Raw genomic sequence first — 17,421 nt, 5'->3', positions numbered from 1 at the left:
CTATTTCCTTACACATATTAGGAAGGTTTTCAAGTATAATCTCTTCAAATATTTTCTCAGTCCCTTTCTTTTCCTCTTCTTCTTCTGGGACCCCTATAATTTGAATGTTGGTGTGTTTAATGTTGTCCCAGAAGTCTCTGAGATTGTCCTTAATTCTTTTCATTCTTTTTTCTTTATTCTGCTCTGCAGTAGTTATTTCCACTATTTTATCTTCCAGGTCACTTATCCATTTTTCTGCCTCAGTTATTCTGCTACTGATTCCTTCTAGAGAATTTTTAATTTCATTTATAGTGTTGTTCATCATTATTTGTTTGCTGTTTAGTTTTCTAGGTCTTTGTTAAACGTTTCTTGTATTTTCTCCATTCTATTTCCAAGATTTTGGATCATCTTTACTATCATTACTCTGAATTCTTTTTCAGGTAGACTGCCTATTTCCTCTTCATTTGTTTGATCTGTTGGGTTTTTCCCTTGCTCCTTCATCTGCTCTGTGTTTCTCTGTCTTCTCATTTTGCTTCACTTACTGTGTTTGGGGTCTCCGTTTCGCAGGCTGCAGGTTTGTAGTTCCCGTTGTTTTTGGTGTCTGCTCCCAGTGGGTAACATTGGTTCAGTGGGTTGTGTAGGCTTCCTGGTGGAGGGGACTGCTGCCTGTGTTCTGGTGGATGAACCTGGATCTTGTCTTTCTGGTGGGCAGGACCATGTCTGTTGGTGTGTTTTGGGGCGTCTGTGAACTTATTATGATTTTAGGCAACCTCTCTGCTAATGGGTGAGGTTGTGTTCCTGTCTTGCTAGTTGTTTGGCATGGGGTGTCCAGCACTGTAGCTTGCTGGTCGTTGAGTGGAGCTGGGTCTTAGCGTTGAGATGGAGATCTCTGGGAGAGCTTGTGCCGTTTGACATTACATGGGGCTGGCAGGTGTTTGGTGGACCAATGTCCTGAGCTCGGCTCTCCCACCTCAGAGGCTCAGGCCTGACACCCGGCCAGAGCACCAACACCCTGTCAACCACACGGCTGCAAACACAGAGTCACTTCCAATCTCAGCTCCCAGATGGCTAACTTTTTATTTCAGATGGGTGATTGCTGCCTTAAGCTGTTGGTGACACTGTGCCACCTATGGATAAAATGCATACAGCACCATCAGGAGTTAGTCTTTGGCTTTCAGTGAGGGATACTGTGTTAGGCCTCATGTATATGAGGATGGAGAAGACAAGGTCACCTTGCCAGGAGTTTAGAGTTTGGTTAGGAGATAAGACGTATCCACAGGAATCAACATTATCCCAAGATGGTGAGAGCCAAGTGCAACTAAGGAAGTTCTGTATCAAAAGGAAAGTGACATTAACGAAAGAGTTAATATTAATTGAGCAGCTGTCAGTGTACTTGCTTATTTAAATCCTCCCAAGGGATCCATGGGATTATATTATCCTCTTTTTTGGACCCAAGGAAGCTTCAGCTCAGAGAGGTTAATTTGCCCAAAACAAATCAGGTGGAGAGCTTGTGCAGGCTCCCTCTGTTGCATGTTGTGTTTTCATTAGTTGCTGTCTGCAATGACCCCCCCCAACCAGTTCTTGATTAAATTGTGTTTCTGACGTCTCTCTATGTTCTGCATCCTGGATTACTGGCACAATGCCTCTGGTTCTGCCAGCACTCCCTACGTCTGTCACCAGTCAGACCAAGCTGACCTACCTTTATCTGAACTAAACCTAAAGGTATTGACATAATTGAGCCTTTGGTTCTGTGTCTTCACTCTTGCTAAGTTAGGTGGCCCTTTTGTTTTTGTTGAGATACTTTGTGGTGTTTTGTTCTAGTATTCCTGTTTTTAATGGGCAAATCTGCACCATTTTTACTGTTTGTGCCTCAGCTGGAAATGAGGCTTCAGCTTTAATTAACCCGAGCAATCTGCTGCTGCTCTGACCAGAGTCTTCAAACCTACCTTTGAAACTTGACTGTGATGCTCTGGAATTAAGTGATGATGAAGTGGACAATGTTGATGAGATTTAAGTGGGATTTAAAGGTGGAAGAAGGGTCAAGTCCTCCCATAGTTTAGAGATACCTTTTGAGGTTACTTTGAATTACTGGAAAGTTAAAAACTACACTGATGGAAAAGATGGAGCTTTAAAATACAAATAAGAGCATAGTTTATTACTGTATTACCAATTTATCAGTGTTATTTTACATCTCTTTATAATTATTATTATTAATGGTATAATCAAAGTTTGATGTGTGTTTTTTTTTAATTACTCCCTCCTGAGTGGATTGTCATTTCAAGGGTTTTTAAACAGTTGCCAACATTTTAATATTATATTCTCATTACATGATAACTGTCAATATGTTTCTTGTGTGGAAAAAGTTTACGTGAGCTGAGTGTTCATTATCTTCACTTCAGGCAGTTTCAACAAGAAAGGAAATAAAAAAGAGCTTGGCAAGCATATGGGCTTCTTGTCTTATGTAAGCTGGCTTACATCCCACCTCCTGTGGGTAGAGCAGAAAATGGAAGGGCAAGAAATGGTGGTGCTAAACTCCTACCCATGGTTCCAGATGGAAAAGAGTAGGAATCCATCATGTTTATAAACTAGTGAAAGAAATGAATACATGCTCCAAGGCCACAATGTTTGCCCTTTCTGCTCCATACCTCTGATGGCTTACACATTTTAAATCCCCAAATGCTCTTCAAGAAAGAGGAGCAGTTTATCCTGGTCAAAGCACTTAGATAGAGTTATACAAACTTCATAGTCAAGAAATGAGACCTAGGACCTGGCTACATTTCAGAATTCCATTGCTGGCTTTTACTCTACAAAGATTCCAGAAGGTGGGAGACTAACAGGGTGTACTCCTAGATGTACACGAGATCCTGTAGGACTCAGGAAGCCACAAGGAATATGTTCTATGAATTTATCTGAACAATTAAATCCCTCAGCCTCCTTCATCCAGGAGAGGGTGTCCTGGCAGGGATCTTAGTCTAAGCATGAAAACTTTTTTTGTTTTTATTTTGTTTTAAATTTGTATTTTGTTGTTTTCCCTTCATATTTTATTAAATTTCTAAACGGTTATCATAAATATTATTTTCAATGTTTCCCCGTTTTTCTTTTTTTAAATTTATTTATTTGGTTGCACCGAGTCTTAGTTGCAGCAGGCATACTCCTTAGTTGTGGCACATGTGCTCCTTAGTTGTGACCAGCGGGCTCCTTAGTTGTGGTATGTGAACTCTTAGTTGCAGCATGCATGTGGGATCTAGTTCCCTGACCAGGGATCTAACCTGGGCCCCCTGCACTGGGAGTGTGGAGTCTTAGGCACTGAGCCACCAGGGAAATCCCTCCCCCTTTTTCTTTATCTTGAAAGGAAAGAAATACTGAAAATGGGAAGGCCTTGAAGAATAACAAAGAAGTGTTGGCTTTCTTGTCCAATCTCCCGATCCCATAATTTTCACTCACAAAAAGAGCAGAAGAACTTATCAGGTAGAGTGAATTATAGGAGCTAAGAACCAATATACATGACATGAAAGGAACAAAGGGAGTAAAGCGTGAAAACTTGGTCTGGGGACAAGTTGTGAAGGCTCTTGAATGTCATAATAGTTGGAATTTGGACTTTGTTCCATGAGTAATAGGGAGCCCTCAAAGCCTTCAAAAGATGAGAGATGTGATCATACTTATCCTTTAATTAACTGACTTTGGAATCAGTGTAGAGAATGGATTAGGAAGGCTTCCAGAATACCAGTTAGGAGGTGGTTGAAATAGTTCAGGAAAGAAGATGACGGCACAAATTAAGGCAGTTTTGGTATAAATGAGCCATATTGGAAAAATTATGTTGGAGAAAATATTTATGAGACTTACTCATATGAAAGGCAAAAAGGTAACTTGGAGAAAAATAATGCCCTAAATGATGAGCCTGAGACAAAAGTCTCATTAATCAAGAAGGAATTCATTGTAGGAGAGAAATTTAGTGTGTTTTGTGTTAGAAATGTTGAATTTGAAGTGTCCTTGTGACATCCAAATGAAAGTGTCCAGACAGTTAGAACCTTGGAGTTGGGGTTCAGCAAAAAGGTTGAGACTGAAGATGAATATTTGCAAATCATCAGTATAGTCAAGATAGGGGAAATCTCCTAAGTGGATGAGCTTGCCCATAGGGAGAGAGTCTAGCATGGAGGAAGAGATGGCCCAGGACAGAACCCTGTCATGGAGGAGTTGCCAGGGGAGACTAAGAAGGTGTCATCTGAGATAAAAGGACCACATTGCAGAAGCCGAGGGAATCAACTCAAGAAGGAGCAGTTGTTTAGAAAGAACATTCCAAGGAAACGTTAAGTTTTGGCCATAAGGAAGTCACTGGTGGCCTTTTGAGAAGGCAGTTGTCAAGGAACGAGGGGCCAGAATGGGGTCTTAGTTGTTGAGGCATGAACGGGAAGCAAGGAAGCATACAGGAGCACAAAGGCTGCTCTTGGGAGACTCTGTAGTGAAGGAAAGAAGGGAAATGTGGCGTGAAAGGAAGAAATTGCTATTTGCATAGTTCTATAGTTTGCAAGCACTTTTCCATCTGTTAGGCTACTTGATTCCCAGGACAACTCAGGAAGTAGGAAGGGCAAGTACTGATCTGACTGGGAACAAAATGAGGTTAAAAAGAGATTAAAGATCTTGCCCAAGGTCATCTGTAGCAAATAAATGGGAGAACTGAGTTTAGAATTCAGGTTATTTGGCTCGTAATACAATCATCTTTCCACTGCGCCCAAACAGAGCATTTCTAAAGTGTTTGCTCTATTTGGATATTGGATACTAGAGGGCATTAAGCTCCTTCTCATAGGGGTTTTGGTCTTATCTGGGGGGCAATGGGGGGCCACCGGAAGGTTTTGTGCAAGAGAAGGACATGTTTAAGTCAATGCCCGAGGGAGACAAATTTGGCAGTGAGGTGTAGGTTATCTTAGTGGAACAGACACCTCAGGGGTGAATCATTAGAATGGGGCTTCAAACTGGGACACAGCTTAAATAAACATCAAATTACATGCTGAGAAAGTTACTTCCCATTCAGTTCTGTGGATCTTCTTCTGTTTGTGTTAAGGAGAGGGACTCAGCTTGCCAGTATCTTTTTTTTTTTTTTACATCTTTATTGGCGTATAATTGCTTTACAATGGTGTGTTAGTTTCTGCTTTATAACAAAGTGGATCAGTTATACATATGTTCCCATATCTCTTCCCTCTTGCCAGTATCTTTTTACACCCCTCAAACACTCTGTAAGCTCCTTTTTCCCCCCTAAACTCCCTTTTGAACAAAGAGAGAACAAGCCTCATGCTGAGAATGTCTTCAAGAAACTGTATTTTGCTAGACCTGAATTACATCGCTTTGTGTTCACTCTATTTTATGAGCACTTTCCAGTTGTGACAAGTAGTACTGATTTCTCATCAATTATAATGATAGAAACATTACTATCAAATACATCTAAGTAAAAAAAGTCAGATTAAGCAAAAATATTAAGTCAATTATAAGACAAATAGTGCATACATATGGGAAAGAAGCAATATGAATGTGCATTCTAATGACTATAAAGTTTGGGAACTTCTGGTCTTGGAGACTATTATAATAGGAGCAACAAGAATTTAGTCCAGGGTGGGATGATGGCAGTGGAAACAAAGGAGGCTCTGATACACATTTTAGGGGAGTTAAAGGAGAGGACAGTTATCTACGTGGGGTATTTTCTGCATCATTTCCCAGGATGCTTATGGCTGCAATAAGAGAAAACTTAAATGAAAAAGGCTTGTGCGATGCATTGAATTTATTTTCTCATATAACAAGAAGCCCCAAGGTAAGGGGGCTCCAGGATTGGTTAAATCAGTGGCCCATTGACATCACTAAGGACTCAGCTTCGCTCCAACTTCCAACCTCAGCAAATAAGCTTTGTTCTCAGGGCCGCAAAGTGGCTGACGGTGGTTGGAGCAGTCCTATCATGACATCTGATGCTTCAGTGCAAGACGAACACATCTATTCCGGAGATGAAGAGCAGAGGGTGAAGAAATCTTTTCCTGAAGGCACCTCCACCAAAAGATTTTCCTGCAGGAATCATGTCCCATATCAGGTGTCCATTCACCACAAAGGAGAATAAAATTAGCATAACTAATCTAGACTAATTAGGATTTATTCTCTGAGCTAGGGATACAGATCCTTTCCTGAGGGGTGGCTTTCTCAAGGTAACAGGGGCTCCGTTAACAAATATGGCTGGTAGGCAGTCAACCATTTACAACTTATACCAGTGGTTCTGAAATTTCTCAAATTAACCCTTGAACATAAGTGGGAAGTTCTTGAGGCTCGTGGCTCTTTATTTTCAAAAAATTATTTGTCTTGGCTCTCCATGTGTTGGATTAAGGCAGAACGGAATACTTCCACTGCAAAATCAACTTCTGGTTTAGTGATGCACATGGAGGGTGCGATGCGGAATGTCTGAGGAGATAAAGGAAAATAGAGCAAAGGATCATCATAGAATCAACTACGACTTCAAGGAAATGCACTAGATTAAGAATCGAACACCTTGTTTTCATGGCATTCCTTATATTTCCCTCAAGGGTTCGTCTCCTCCCTCCCCCGTGCTGTATCCAGGCCATTCATCCTCTAGTCTCAAAAATTCTGGTACCATCCACTCGGCCCCATTTCCTTTTTGTCACCTGCTGACCTCCTGGTCCTTCCACCACCTCCACTGAGGTCTTAAGCCTCTATCTACCCTCCGTTTCTGCCATCACCGAGGTTGCCTTCTGTGTCCCTGTGTGCAGCCCAACAAACTAGCGTCTCAGTTTCTTGATCGCCACAACTCCAGGAACCTTCATCTGCATTTACCCACACCCCAGGCCAGCACCACGAGCCTCCTCTTCACTAGGGATCCTTCAATTTCTGATTCCCACTGCATCTGCCCTTCCCATGAAAACTTCAGTCTCCTCCTCCCTCCATGATCTTCAGGTCTGTCACCCCGCTCAGATCTCGTCCTCCTTTTCTTACCCAGCTTGGAGCACAGGGTTGAGGATATGAACCCCTCTCTCACCTGCCCCCTCAGTTTGCTTGCCTTCCTACCCTTCCGCTGCTGCACACACACACAGCAAAGTCCCCGGTCCGATCAAAGCTATAATAGAACTGCTTTGCTCCAACATAGAGAGCTGAGAAGTGGTAAAGAAAATCACACCGCTGGTGGACAGACACCACAAGGAATGCAGGGTCCTACTTCTGTTGGTATCCTAAATGTTCAGGTCCTCTCTCCTTTGCCATTCTAATTTCCATTCCTCTCAATTTCCTCACTCAATTCCTACACCCCTCACTCTGTTTCATAGACAATCTTGCCTCATGCTTCTCAGAAGCTGTCAAGCAAGACCTTTCTATAAACTTGCTTGCTCCCACGTGCATTCTTATATCCTAGCCTGAAGGTTCAAGGAACAAACCATCTACGATTCGACTCCAAATTTTCTTCCTGTGCCTTTGGCCCTTGCTTCTCCCATCACCTTCCCTCCAGGCAACATCCCTGCATTCTCTTGCATCTTCACCTTGTCCTCAACTTCCCCTCAGCCTATAAACAAGCAGGCTTACAGCTCTCATAATCTAAATCCAAACCACACATAAAACCACAGATAAAAATGTGTTGACCCTCCTGGTCTCTTCCAGCTACCATACAAATACTATCCTTCCTTTCATCAAACTTGTAAAAATAAAAGGACTGGTTGATGCTATTGGCCATTATCTTCCACTCTGCCTTCCCTCTGTTCACATCTCAACTCATTGCAGCCTGGTTTCTGTCCCATCAACCTTCTGACCCCACCCTGGCTAAAGCTGCCAGTGAGGTGCTCAGTGCAGAATCCGACGGGCACGTTCCAGCCCTTATCCTTTCTGGACTTCTCTTCTGCATTTGGCACTTCTGTCGCTCCCCCTTCCAGAACCTCCCCACTCTCTGGCTTCCATGACTCCACACCCTCCTAGCTCTCCTCACAGCTCTCCACCCGTTTTGTGTCTCCATCTGCATACCTCTTATTCCACCTGCCCTTTAAAAGTTGACGTGACCCAGGTGTCTATCCTCATCTCTCTGCATTTCGCGTCTAGACTCCCTTCCCAAGAGACTTCCTCCTCTCCCCACTTCTATGCTGACGACCCCCAAATCGTGTTCCTCACCTCGATTCTTTCCTCTGAGCTACAGACTTGTCTATAGATAGAAGGAGAGCAAGTTCAAAGCTGCACTCATCCCTTTATACCCAAGTCCTGGGCATTTCACTGCCAGATTGCTCTCTGGATGTCTCCTCTATCCCTACGGCTGCTATTCAAGTTCGGACAGCATCATGAGCCTCCACCTGGACTCCCGGCCTCCAGTCTCGACCCCTTGGGTTTACTCTCCTCTGAGGACAGATTCAGAAATCAGACTGCCTGCATTTGGATCCTGGTTCTGCCACTTACTAACTGTGTGACTCGGGCAATTTACTTAGCCTCTCTGTGCCTCTTTTGCCTCATCTGTAAAATAAGGATAAGAGTACTTATTTCATAGGCGTGTTGAGAGCATTAAATGAGTCAACATATGCAAAGCATTTAGAACAGTGTATACTATCCCTTCGTATGATTATCGGCAAGCTTACTAGATTGTATTATCATTTTCTGTTTAAGTCTTTCTCCTCTGCCAGTTCCATGGAGGGAGGGACAGACCTTATTTCTCATGGTAGCTCTAGTATCCAGCCAAGCAGTGGCTGCTGAGGACTCAAGTGTGTGCCGGATGACTAAGGACTAACTAAGCAAGTAAACCATGAATTGTTTTCTGTCTTTATAAGTAGCCCGTCTTAGGATTTTGAATCATTAACTTACTCTGTCTGATTCAGATAGAAAAATATCTGGGACCAGGACTAGAAAAAAGTCAGCATTTCCTAGCAAAAGCGCTCATTCTGGTTTTGTTTGCTGTGGTTTGGTTTGGGCTGGAAGAGCTTTCAGTCTGTTTGTTCACAGGCTGAGGGGAAGTTGAAAACAACTGCAGAAACAAGAGAACACAGACCTGTTTCCCTAAGTGGAGGGAGTGTGGAGGGTCAAGAGCATGGAGAGACATCTCATTCTCTAACCTTTAGGGAAGGAGGTGGGAAAAGGCTCGGGGGACGGATGAGCTTCTATAGGGATCTTGCCTGATAGTTTCCATTTTCTCCGAGAAGCACCAGGCGAGGGTGTTCGCTGAAGTTAAGTGAGAGGCAGCAGTGAAGCAGGGAAACTAGGAAGAATGACGCATGTTTCAAACGGGAGAGAAGGGGGCTTCCCTGGTGGCGCAGTGGTTGAGAGTCCGCCTGCCAATGCAGGGGACGCAGGTTCGTGCCCCGGTCCGGGAAGATCCCACATGCCGCGGAGCGGCTGGGCCCGTGAGCCATGGCCGCTGAGCCTGCGCGTCCGGAGCCTGTGCTCCGCAACGGGAGAGGCCACAACAGTGAGAGGCCCGCGTACCGCAAAAAACAAACAAACAAACAAAAAAACAGGAGAAAAGGATGCCAAAGGACAAGAACAAGTTAGGGGAGTAGTAGGAGTGACCCTACATCTTAAATCTCGGCCCCGGAACGAATCCCTGGAGAGGGTCCTGCTGGTGTGAGGGTTGGAGGGGCAGATCAATTTACAGTAGCAGCCCATGCCCACAGCAGGGCCACACCAGGGTCCCGACTGTGGGGCTTGTACTTGGCTTTCCCAGGAAGGGGGCAGGGAGAGCTTGTTCTCTGCCTCTGCCAGCCTGAGAGTGAAGGGAACTGGGAGTGGCTGATTTTGGGAGAGCTTGTTCTCTGCCTCTGCCAGCATGAGAGTGAAGGGCACTGGGAGTGGCTGATTTTGAGTGCTGCATTCGGGACCTGGCCAGGCTGCCAGCACATGACGTTGCTCCTGGCCACAGCGGCCACTAAGGCTTAGCAGGCTTGCGGATCACAGAGTCAGAGCCCAGGGCGGAGTTTAAAAAGACTAGGATTGCGCTTTCAGAGGTTAGAACTAATTCACACGTGAGACAAACTGGGTACGCAGGACTGTTATGGCACTATTATGACCTGTCGTGTAAGTCCTCTGCTTTGTCTGTGCAGCTTTTTCTGCCTCCTTAGACTGTCCTCTGTGTATATTCCCCGCCGAGCCGTGGTAACCAAACCATTTCACACAGCGCCCTCTAGTGGCCCGAGGGCTTCACTGTCCCTTTCTTTTGAAAACGTCTGAGCACTAAGCCTAGAGGAAGCGGAACTGGGTCCCCTAGCATAGGGGTGAAGAAAAGGGGCCAGCACTGGGACCTCAGGGAGGTGCCTACCTAAAGTGATAGGTAAAGGCCAGCCTTCTTGTTACCTGAGAAAAAGTGCCACCCCTGCCAATCAGAAGCCCCATGCGTTTGCAGTCCTGGTGGATTTGATTTACTTCTTCACGGGGAAGAGGCTGACGGCTCGTCTGTAAATACATTTTAAACATATTTGGCATTTGAATGATTCAAGACATTATTTCTAAGAGGAATACAAAGCAACTCAAGCAATCAATGCTCTTCTCTCCCTCTCAACCTCTCTCCCCCTGTAATTGAATAAAGCTATTAATTGCTGAATTGGATTTCTTTCTGGGGGGGTGTTATTGAAAATATTTGTTTTTATCCCAGTTCATCCTAAATTCCCAAAGACAAGATGAAGCTGAATGCAGACCGTCGGTGAATCTTGACTCTGCAGTTGGTTACCCTGGGAGCTTGGTTCTTTAATAGCCGTATTTGGAGTTTGCTTTATTTATGTGGAAATTGTCCTCAGCTCTTCACTTTGTTTTGTCCATGTAAAAAATTCATTTCCAAGTCCAGGAAATGGCTCTGAAGTTGCACAAGGGCATAAACGGTCCACGCTTTCTCTGGGCCATAGTATGGCCTGGGCAACTGGGGTGGGTCTGTTTGTCCTCATCTTCCCTGCTTGTGGAATTTGGTCTTTCTCACCCAAGACTTAATCCTCCAGAGTCAGGAAAGGTAAGCTCTCTGGAGCCTAGAGGCTGTTTCAGGTCACTTGGCATCTGAAGGTGGTCGCTTCCTGTGGGCCCAGGTATTCCAGTACCCTTTTGATGACACTGGGCTGGGGACTTCTGAGTCTGGGAGCACAAATGCTCCAACTTAGTCAAGTCTGTTGTGAAGCATTAAGATAAAGAAAATACTATTCAGACTTTCCCACTACTAGATAATGGAGGACCAGGATGGGGAAAAGACCAGCATTTCCTCATTGATCCTAAAATGTCATCCAGCTTGCCCCTGATGTTCTCATGAGGAAAGACTAGAACACGACAATATAATTTAGGGCTAAACTGTGAAAGCTGGAGAGAAGTCAAATATGGTTTGGGGGATGAGAAGTCAGAGGTCAGAAAGGGACAGTTGGGTTGGTGGGCCTTGGTGGCTATCAAGGGTCTGGAGAGGTGGACTTTGTTTGACTTTAGCCTGGTCTGGGCCAGCACCATCCCTGCTCCTTTGTCCATTTTATTACCCCCTGGGCTCAACTGCTATGACTAATTGAACATCTTGTAGGCATTCCGAAGAGAAAAGCACGGTCAGAAAAGCTAATGAGGCAAAGCCACAGGACAGCCTGCCTGGGCCCTGTGCTCGAGTCTAAGTCCCAATCACTCCATAATCAAATGTAAGTAACTAACCTCTTCTCAGGGATGTAATGTAGCTTCATGTTTATTTATTTATTTATTTATTTATTTATTTTTTGCCTTTTTTGAGGGATAAGTCTTCATTTAAACAATTATAAAAGTAATGCAGGGTTATTGGGGAAAACTCCTGAAAGCGATATGGAATTGCACTAAGTAAAAATGAAACGTTTCCCCTTCTCCAATCCTACTCCTAGGGATACCGCCTGTTGGTAATTTAGTGGGAACTAGACACTTTTTCTATGCATATACATACATTTAAATGCATATTTTAAAAAAGTCATACTTTATAATGTTCTGCAATTTGCTTTGAACAATTTACAATGTATCCCTAACATTTTTCCATGTCAGTGTATTTGGACCTAGTCTTCTTTTTTTTAAAAATTTTATTTAGTTATTTTATTTCTTTTTGGCTGTGTTGGGTCTTAGTTGCAGCACTCAGGATCTTTCATTAAGTCTCCCGGGCTCTTCGTTGTGGAGCACGACTTCTCTCTAGTTGTGGCTTGGGGGTTTTCTCTCTGTAGTTGTGTTGCGCGGGCTCCAGAGTGCATGCGCTCTGTAGTTTGTGGCATGCAGGCTCTCTAGTTGAGATGTGCAAGCTCAGTAGTTGTGGCGCATGGGCTTAGCTGCCCTGCAGCATGTGAGATCTAGTTCCCTGACCAGGGATCGAACCTGTGTCCTCTGCATTGTAAGGCGAATTCTTTACCACCGGACCACCAAGGAAGTCCCTGGACCTAGTCTTCTTAAAGATTACCTAGTATTTTGTTGTTTGTTGGTAGAGAAATTTGTTTAATCTCTTATTTTTGGACATTTATGTTATTTTCAATTTTTGTTTATGATCATAAGGAATGCTGCAAACATCCCCACTCATTTATATTTTTACACACTTCTGTGAATATTTCTTTAGGACACATCACTCTAAGAGAAATGGCTAGGTCAAAATGTATACACTTAAAATTTTGATAGCTACAGACAAATTTCTGTCCAAAGGGCTGTATCCAATTCACATCCTTACTAACTGCTCATGGGAGTTTTGATTCTGGGTTATACTGTATAGCATTAAAGCCAAGTTCTGAGCTGTTTTAATTACATGAATGTGGTCTGAAGTGTTGCAGGGGAACAATCAACAAACATGGATAAAGCACTCACTGTCTGTGTATTTCCTGACCTCAAAAGTGTACAGTTTATTTAGGAAAAGAAGGTATTTATACGTGGAAACCGAGTCAACAAATAGATGATTTGAAAGAGCCTTTCAAAGGAGTTCTTTAGACAGTGAGTGTGAGAGAGATTCTCTGAAGGCTGCAGCCCCGTCTATGGGAGAAGCAAAGGCAAGCTGCAAGAGGAGATGTGGTGAAGAGTTGGATCTTGAAAAGGCCTAGGATTCTCATAGCTAGAGACAGAGAGGAGAGGACTGTATTCCATGCTTAGGGAAAAGTTTGAGAGATCTTTGGATGTAGGAAAGTGAACGGTATTGAGGGGTCAATGAATAGAATTAAGGAATGGAGAAGCTCTTTCAGAGCCCATGCTTAAAACTACTGAAGATGTGAAACAATTCTACTCCAATAAAGTTGTAAAAAAAAAAAAAAAAAACTACTGAAGGGCAGAGGGAAGAGAAAAAGAGCTCATTCTATGCATACTATTTTATAGCTTGCTTAATTTTTTCCATAATACAGTTTGCACATCTTTCCATGTCACATATGTTTCTATGCCATGTAGTATGGACGTACCATCCTTTAGCTTGTTCTGTATCAATGGGATTCTGATGTTTTACCATGACAGCTCAAGCTCTGAAGAGCCTCTCTGTTCACACGTCTTGGAGTACACAGAAGTTAGCCTTGGATTAGTGAGAAAGGGACGAATGCCTCCTCTTTCATTGGGCTTTCTTTGGTGGAGTCTGGGCTTTGAGGCATCTAGGTATTCTCGAGGGACCTCTTGTGGGGGGGAACTGGGATGGACTCTTCTGAGCATTAAAACAGCCCCTGATGGAGCCCCAAGCTGAAGGTAAGTATGTTACGGCCTGTGAGCCAGGGGGCCTAGTCTCACGTTACTCTTATTTTCCTGCTGTCTTCCCTCAGCTTTCAAATCTGGTTCAAACATTCCTGCTTTTCACTGGCTCTGCTGTGTGGTATGAATGGGAGAGCGTTATATCCATGGTCTAGTCTGAATATTGAGAGAACTGAACACGGTCCTTCTAAACTAGGGGGGTGTGATGAGAGCAAACAGCAAGAAGTCACCCACGGACAAGAATTAGGGTGAAGGGGCTGGTCTGACTATTCCTTCCTGTGCCAAGATTCCCCGGCTGTCCCTCCCCTCAGAGGATCTAGATTTTGCGTTTATGGAGGATTGGGCCAATTTCCTACTGACACGGACCCTAGGGGCAGCAATGACAACAGAGGGAAAGATTTGAGAAACACGGCAAAGAAAGAATCAATAAACCTTGACGTTAGAAATAAGGAGAGGGAAGGAGTCACAGATTATCTTGTGGTTTTGAGGCTAGGGAATTGGGAGAACAGTGGAGGGTGAAAAACAGACACAGTGACCTTGGGAAGAATCACTGGCTTAAGGGAAATGCTAAGTTCAATTGTCATATCGAGTTTGAGGTCACCTGGCAGTAGGTCATCAGAAAGTCACATTCCGCCCTTGTTACTTGGGAAATTGAAGTCCATTCAAAAACAAACAAACAAACAAATGCAAAACCCTATAAATCTTTAACATCCTCACCCCAAACCAACACCACAACCTTCTCCTGGCCCTTCCCCCTTACTTCCGCCAACTCTCTGTTCCCCTGCCCCTCCCCCAATAATTTCGTCCCTTCCTTATATTTCTCATTCAAAATATTCAGTCATTACCATTGCTCTTTGCCTTGTCTGGCAAGAATAACATCAGCTCCCTTTTGCAAATGCTCTTCTGCACTCTAGGACTCTCGATGACCAGCTAGCCTGTCCTTCATACTCAACACTCCCGACTCATCGCTAATGAGCTTTGCTGAGTCTTGCTGTCCTTGTGTGCTCTCTTCCTGAGAATGAATGAGCTTGTAGCTGAGGCTTCCTACTTTAACTCTTGCTGCCCCCAAGAAGCTGCAGAGAGAACAGCAGATCACAACCTACCTTATCCTTCACCATCTCTATTCCTATCATGAGGCCTTTGCCTCGGACGTCTCCAACGATTTCAAATTCATCCCTCAGCTTAGCAAACTTCAGTAACATATAGGTGCCAACTTCCTGGCTGTTTTCTTGTAGATTTTCTTCTTTAATCACCTGTTGAGAGAAAGCCCCAAATGACATTGCATTAAAAAAGTTTTAAGAACTACCATATGACCCAGCAATCCCACTACTGGGCATATACCCTGAGAAAACCATAATTCAAAAAGAGTCATGTACCAAAATGTTCATTGCAGCTCTATTTACTATAGCCAGGAGATGGAAACAACCTAAGTGTCCATCATTGGATGAATGGATAAAGAAGATGTGGCACATATATACAATGGAATATTACTCAGCCATAAAAGGAAACAAAATTGAGTTATTTGTAATGAGGTGGATGGACCTAGAGTCTGTCATACAGAGTGAAGTAAGTCAGAAAGAGAAAAAGACAAATACTGTATGCTAACACATATATATGGAATCTAAGAAAAAAAATGCCATGAAGAACCTAGGGGTAAGACAGCAATAAAGACACAGACCTACTAGAGAATGGACTTGAGGATATGGGGAGTGGGAAGGGTAAGCTGTGACAAAGCGAGAGAGAGGCATGGACATATATATACTACCAAATGTAAAATAGATAGCTAGTGGGAAGCAGCCACATAGCACAGGGAGATCAGCTCGGTGCTTTGTGACCACCTAGTGGGGTGGGATAGGGAGGGTGGGAGGGAGGGAGACGCAAGAGGGAAGAGATATGGGAACATATGTATATGTATAACTGATTCGCTTTGTCATAAAGCAGAAACTAACACACCATTGTAAAGCAATTATACTCCAATAAAGATGTAAAAAAAAAAAAAAGTTTTGAAACGGACTGAGAAACATGGAGAAATAAATGTATGTGACCCTCTTTACAAAAACTTGACCAGACATGGAACCCAAAGTCTAGTATGGCCATAACTTGTCTTACAAAAAGATCTGCTGTAGGGAGAAAAAAAATTCTTGGTAGAGGGAATGCTTCCCCCCTACCCTCCTCATCTTCAGGGGTGGGTAAAAATTTAGGAAAAAATAAAAGAGATGTCTCAGTGTTGAGCTCTTTGTGGGCCCAGAGTCAGGGCACCTGAGATATATATTCAATAAAAGGATTTTCACCTACTTCCACCCATAGCAGAGACCTGATTCCTGACCAAACACAAGCAGTATACTACATTTATAACCAGCTGATAATAATTGCATGACTCCAGGCATAACCTGATGTTTTTAAGACCTACTTGTTCACCTAAATCCTCTCTATCTGCTAAATTGGTTGAGGTGACGCAGGACTTCAAAAATGTAAGCTGGCAATGTCTACAGAATGAAATAAATGACACATCCTACCTACACTTTCTCATTTTGAGATTTAATCATATTTGAAGATACTTTTTAATTTTCAAGGGCAGCTTTTACTTACTTATTTTTATTGAAAAATAGTTTTAAATTTAATTTTTTTGAATAAGTGAATCACGTGCCTTGTTCAAACATCAGAAAGTACAGAAGCATAGAGTAGAATGAGCCTCACTGATCCCTGTTCCCCAGCCACCAAGTTTCCTTCCCCACAAACAACCATTGTTATTAATTTCTTGGACATTCTTCCAGAAATATGTTACACTTATAAGCAAACGTTATTATACACATAAGCAAGGGCATTTAAAAAATCTTTTCAACAGATGAGACCCCAGGCAAAATCAATGGCCTGGATCTGAACCACAGCTGAATCACCTTGTTGGAATTGCATAGGACTTACTTGCTCTTTACTCTTTTAATTTATGACAGTACAACAAAAATAAGGAGGCATATACAAGACAGGACCAAAATTAAACTGAAATCAAGGATAGCCATTGGTAACTATCCATAAAATACCACTCAAATGACAAAGAAATTTCAGTGCTACCAGCTAGCTAGGGAAATTCTCTCTTTTTTTTTTTTTTGCGGTACGCGGGCCTCTCACTGTTGTGGCCTCTCCCGTTGCGGAGCACAGGCTCCGGACGCGCAGGCTCAACGGCCATGGCTCACGGGCCCAGCTGCTCTGCGGCATGTGGGATCTTCCCAGACCGGGGCACGAACCCGTGTCCCCTGCATGGGCAGGCAGACTCTCAACCACTGCACCACCAGGGAAGCCCTAGGGAAATTCTTATATTTCTCATGTGTGTGAGGTTTATTACATATTATTTCATATCCAATACTTGAAGCACTCACAGTAGATCTTAAAAAGGGGGACTGGGCAGAATAATAACTGGAAATCTAACTTAAATTCATGGACTAGGAATTAACTCTTCACTTTAATCATGAAATGTGATAGAGTTCTGATCATGTGTGTGTAGTTTTGAAGTAGTCGTTTGGTGAAATGAGTGATGTTGATGCGGTTGCTGGAAAGTACCTCAAGCACCGATGATCCAATGGCGCAGGCCATGGGGTTCCCTCCGAAGGTATTGAAGTGAAGCAGGCGTTTAGCCAAAGACTTGGCAATCTCTGGAGGGAGTGGAGAATAAAAGTGGATAAAGGGCGACACATTCCTATCTGTAATCTCCCATCATGCATTTGGATTATATTGACCTTCATGTTGTATATGTATGTGTAATATATTTCATGGCATCCAATTCATTCTTCACTCACCAGATAGTGGATGTTATGGTTGGAATTGTGTCTC

At 43.3% G+C, this 17,421-nt stretch overlaps 1 protein-coding gene across 2 annotated transcripts in view; it reads right to left on the bottom strand.

Annotated features, from left to right (window-relative positions):
- Window positions 1-5,434: 5,434 nt before the first annotated feature.
- AGXT2 (alanine--glyoxylate aminotransferase 2) overlaps window positions 5,435-17,421 on the bottom strand; it is a 43,784-nt gene continuing 31,797 nt past the window's right edge. For both annotated transcript variants that reach the window (XM_082623540.1, XM_082623541.1), the window contains exons 11-14: window positions 17,152-17,243; window positions 14,700-14,849; window positions 10,276-10,374; window positions 5,435-6,411 (exon numbers count right to left, since the gene is read on the bottom strand). In XM_082623540.1, the coding sequence (XP_082479666.1) occupies window positions 6,304-6,411; window positions 10,276-10,374; window positions 14,700-14,849; window positions 17,152-17,243 (449 nt within the window). In that variant the 3' untranslated portion in view covers window positions 5,435-6,303. The remainder of the gene's footprint in view (window positions 6,412-10,275; window positions 10,375-14,699; window positions 14,850-17,151; window positions 17,244-17,421) is intronic.

This window comes from Mesoplodon mirus (assembly GCF_964341445.2).
Source record: "Mesoplodon mirus genome assembly, chromosome: 5".
NCBI lineage: Eukaryota > Metazoa > Chordata > Mammalia > Artiodactyla > Ziphiidae > Mesoplodon > Mesoplodon mirus.
Note: the sequence above shows the minus strand (reverse complement) of the source record. Positions and strands in the feature narration are given on the sequence as shown.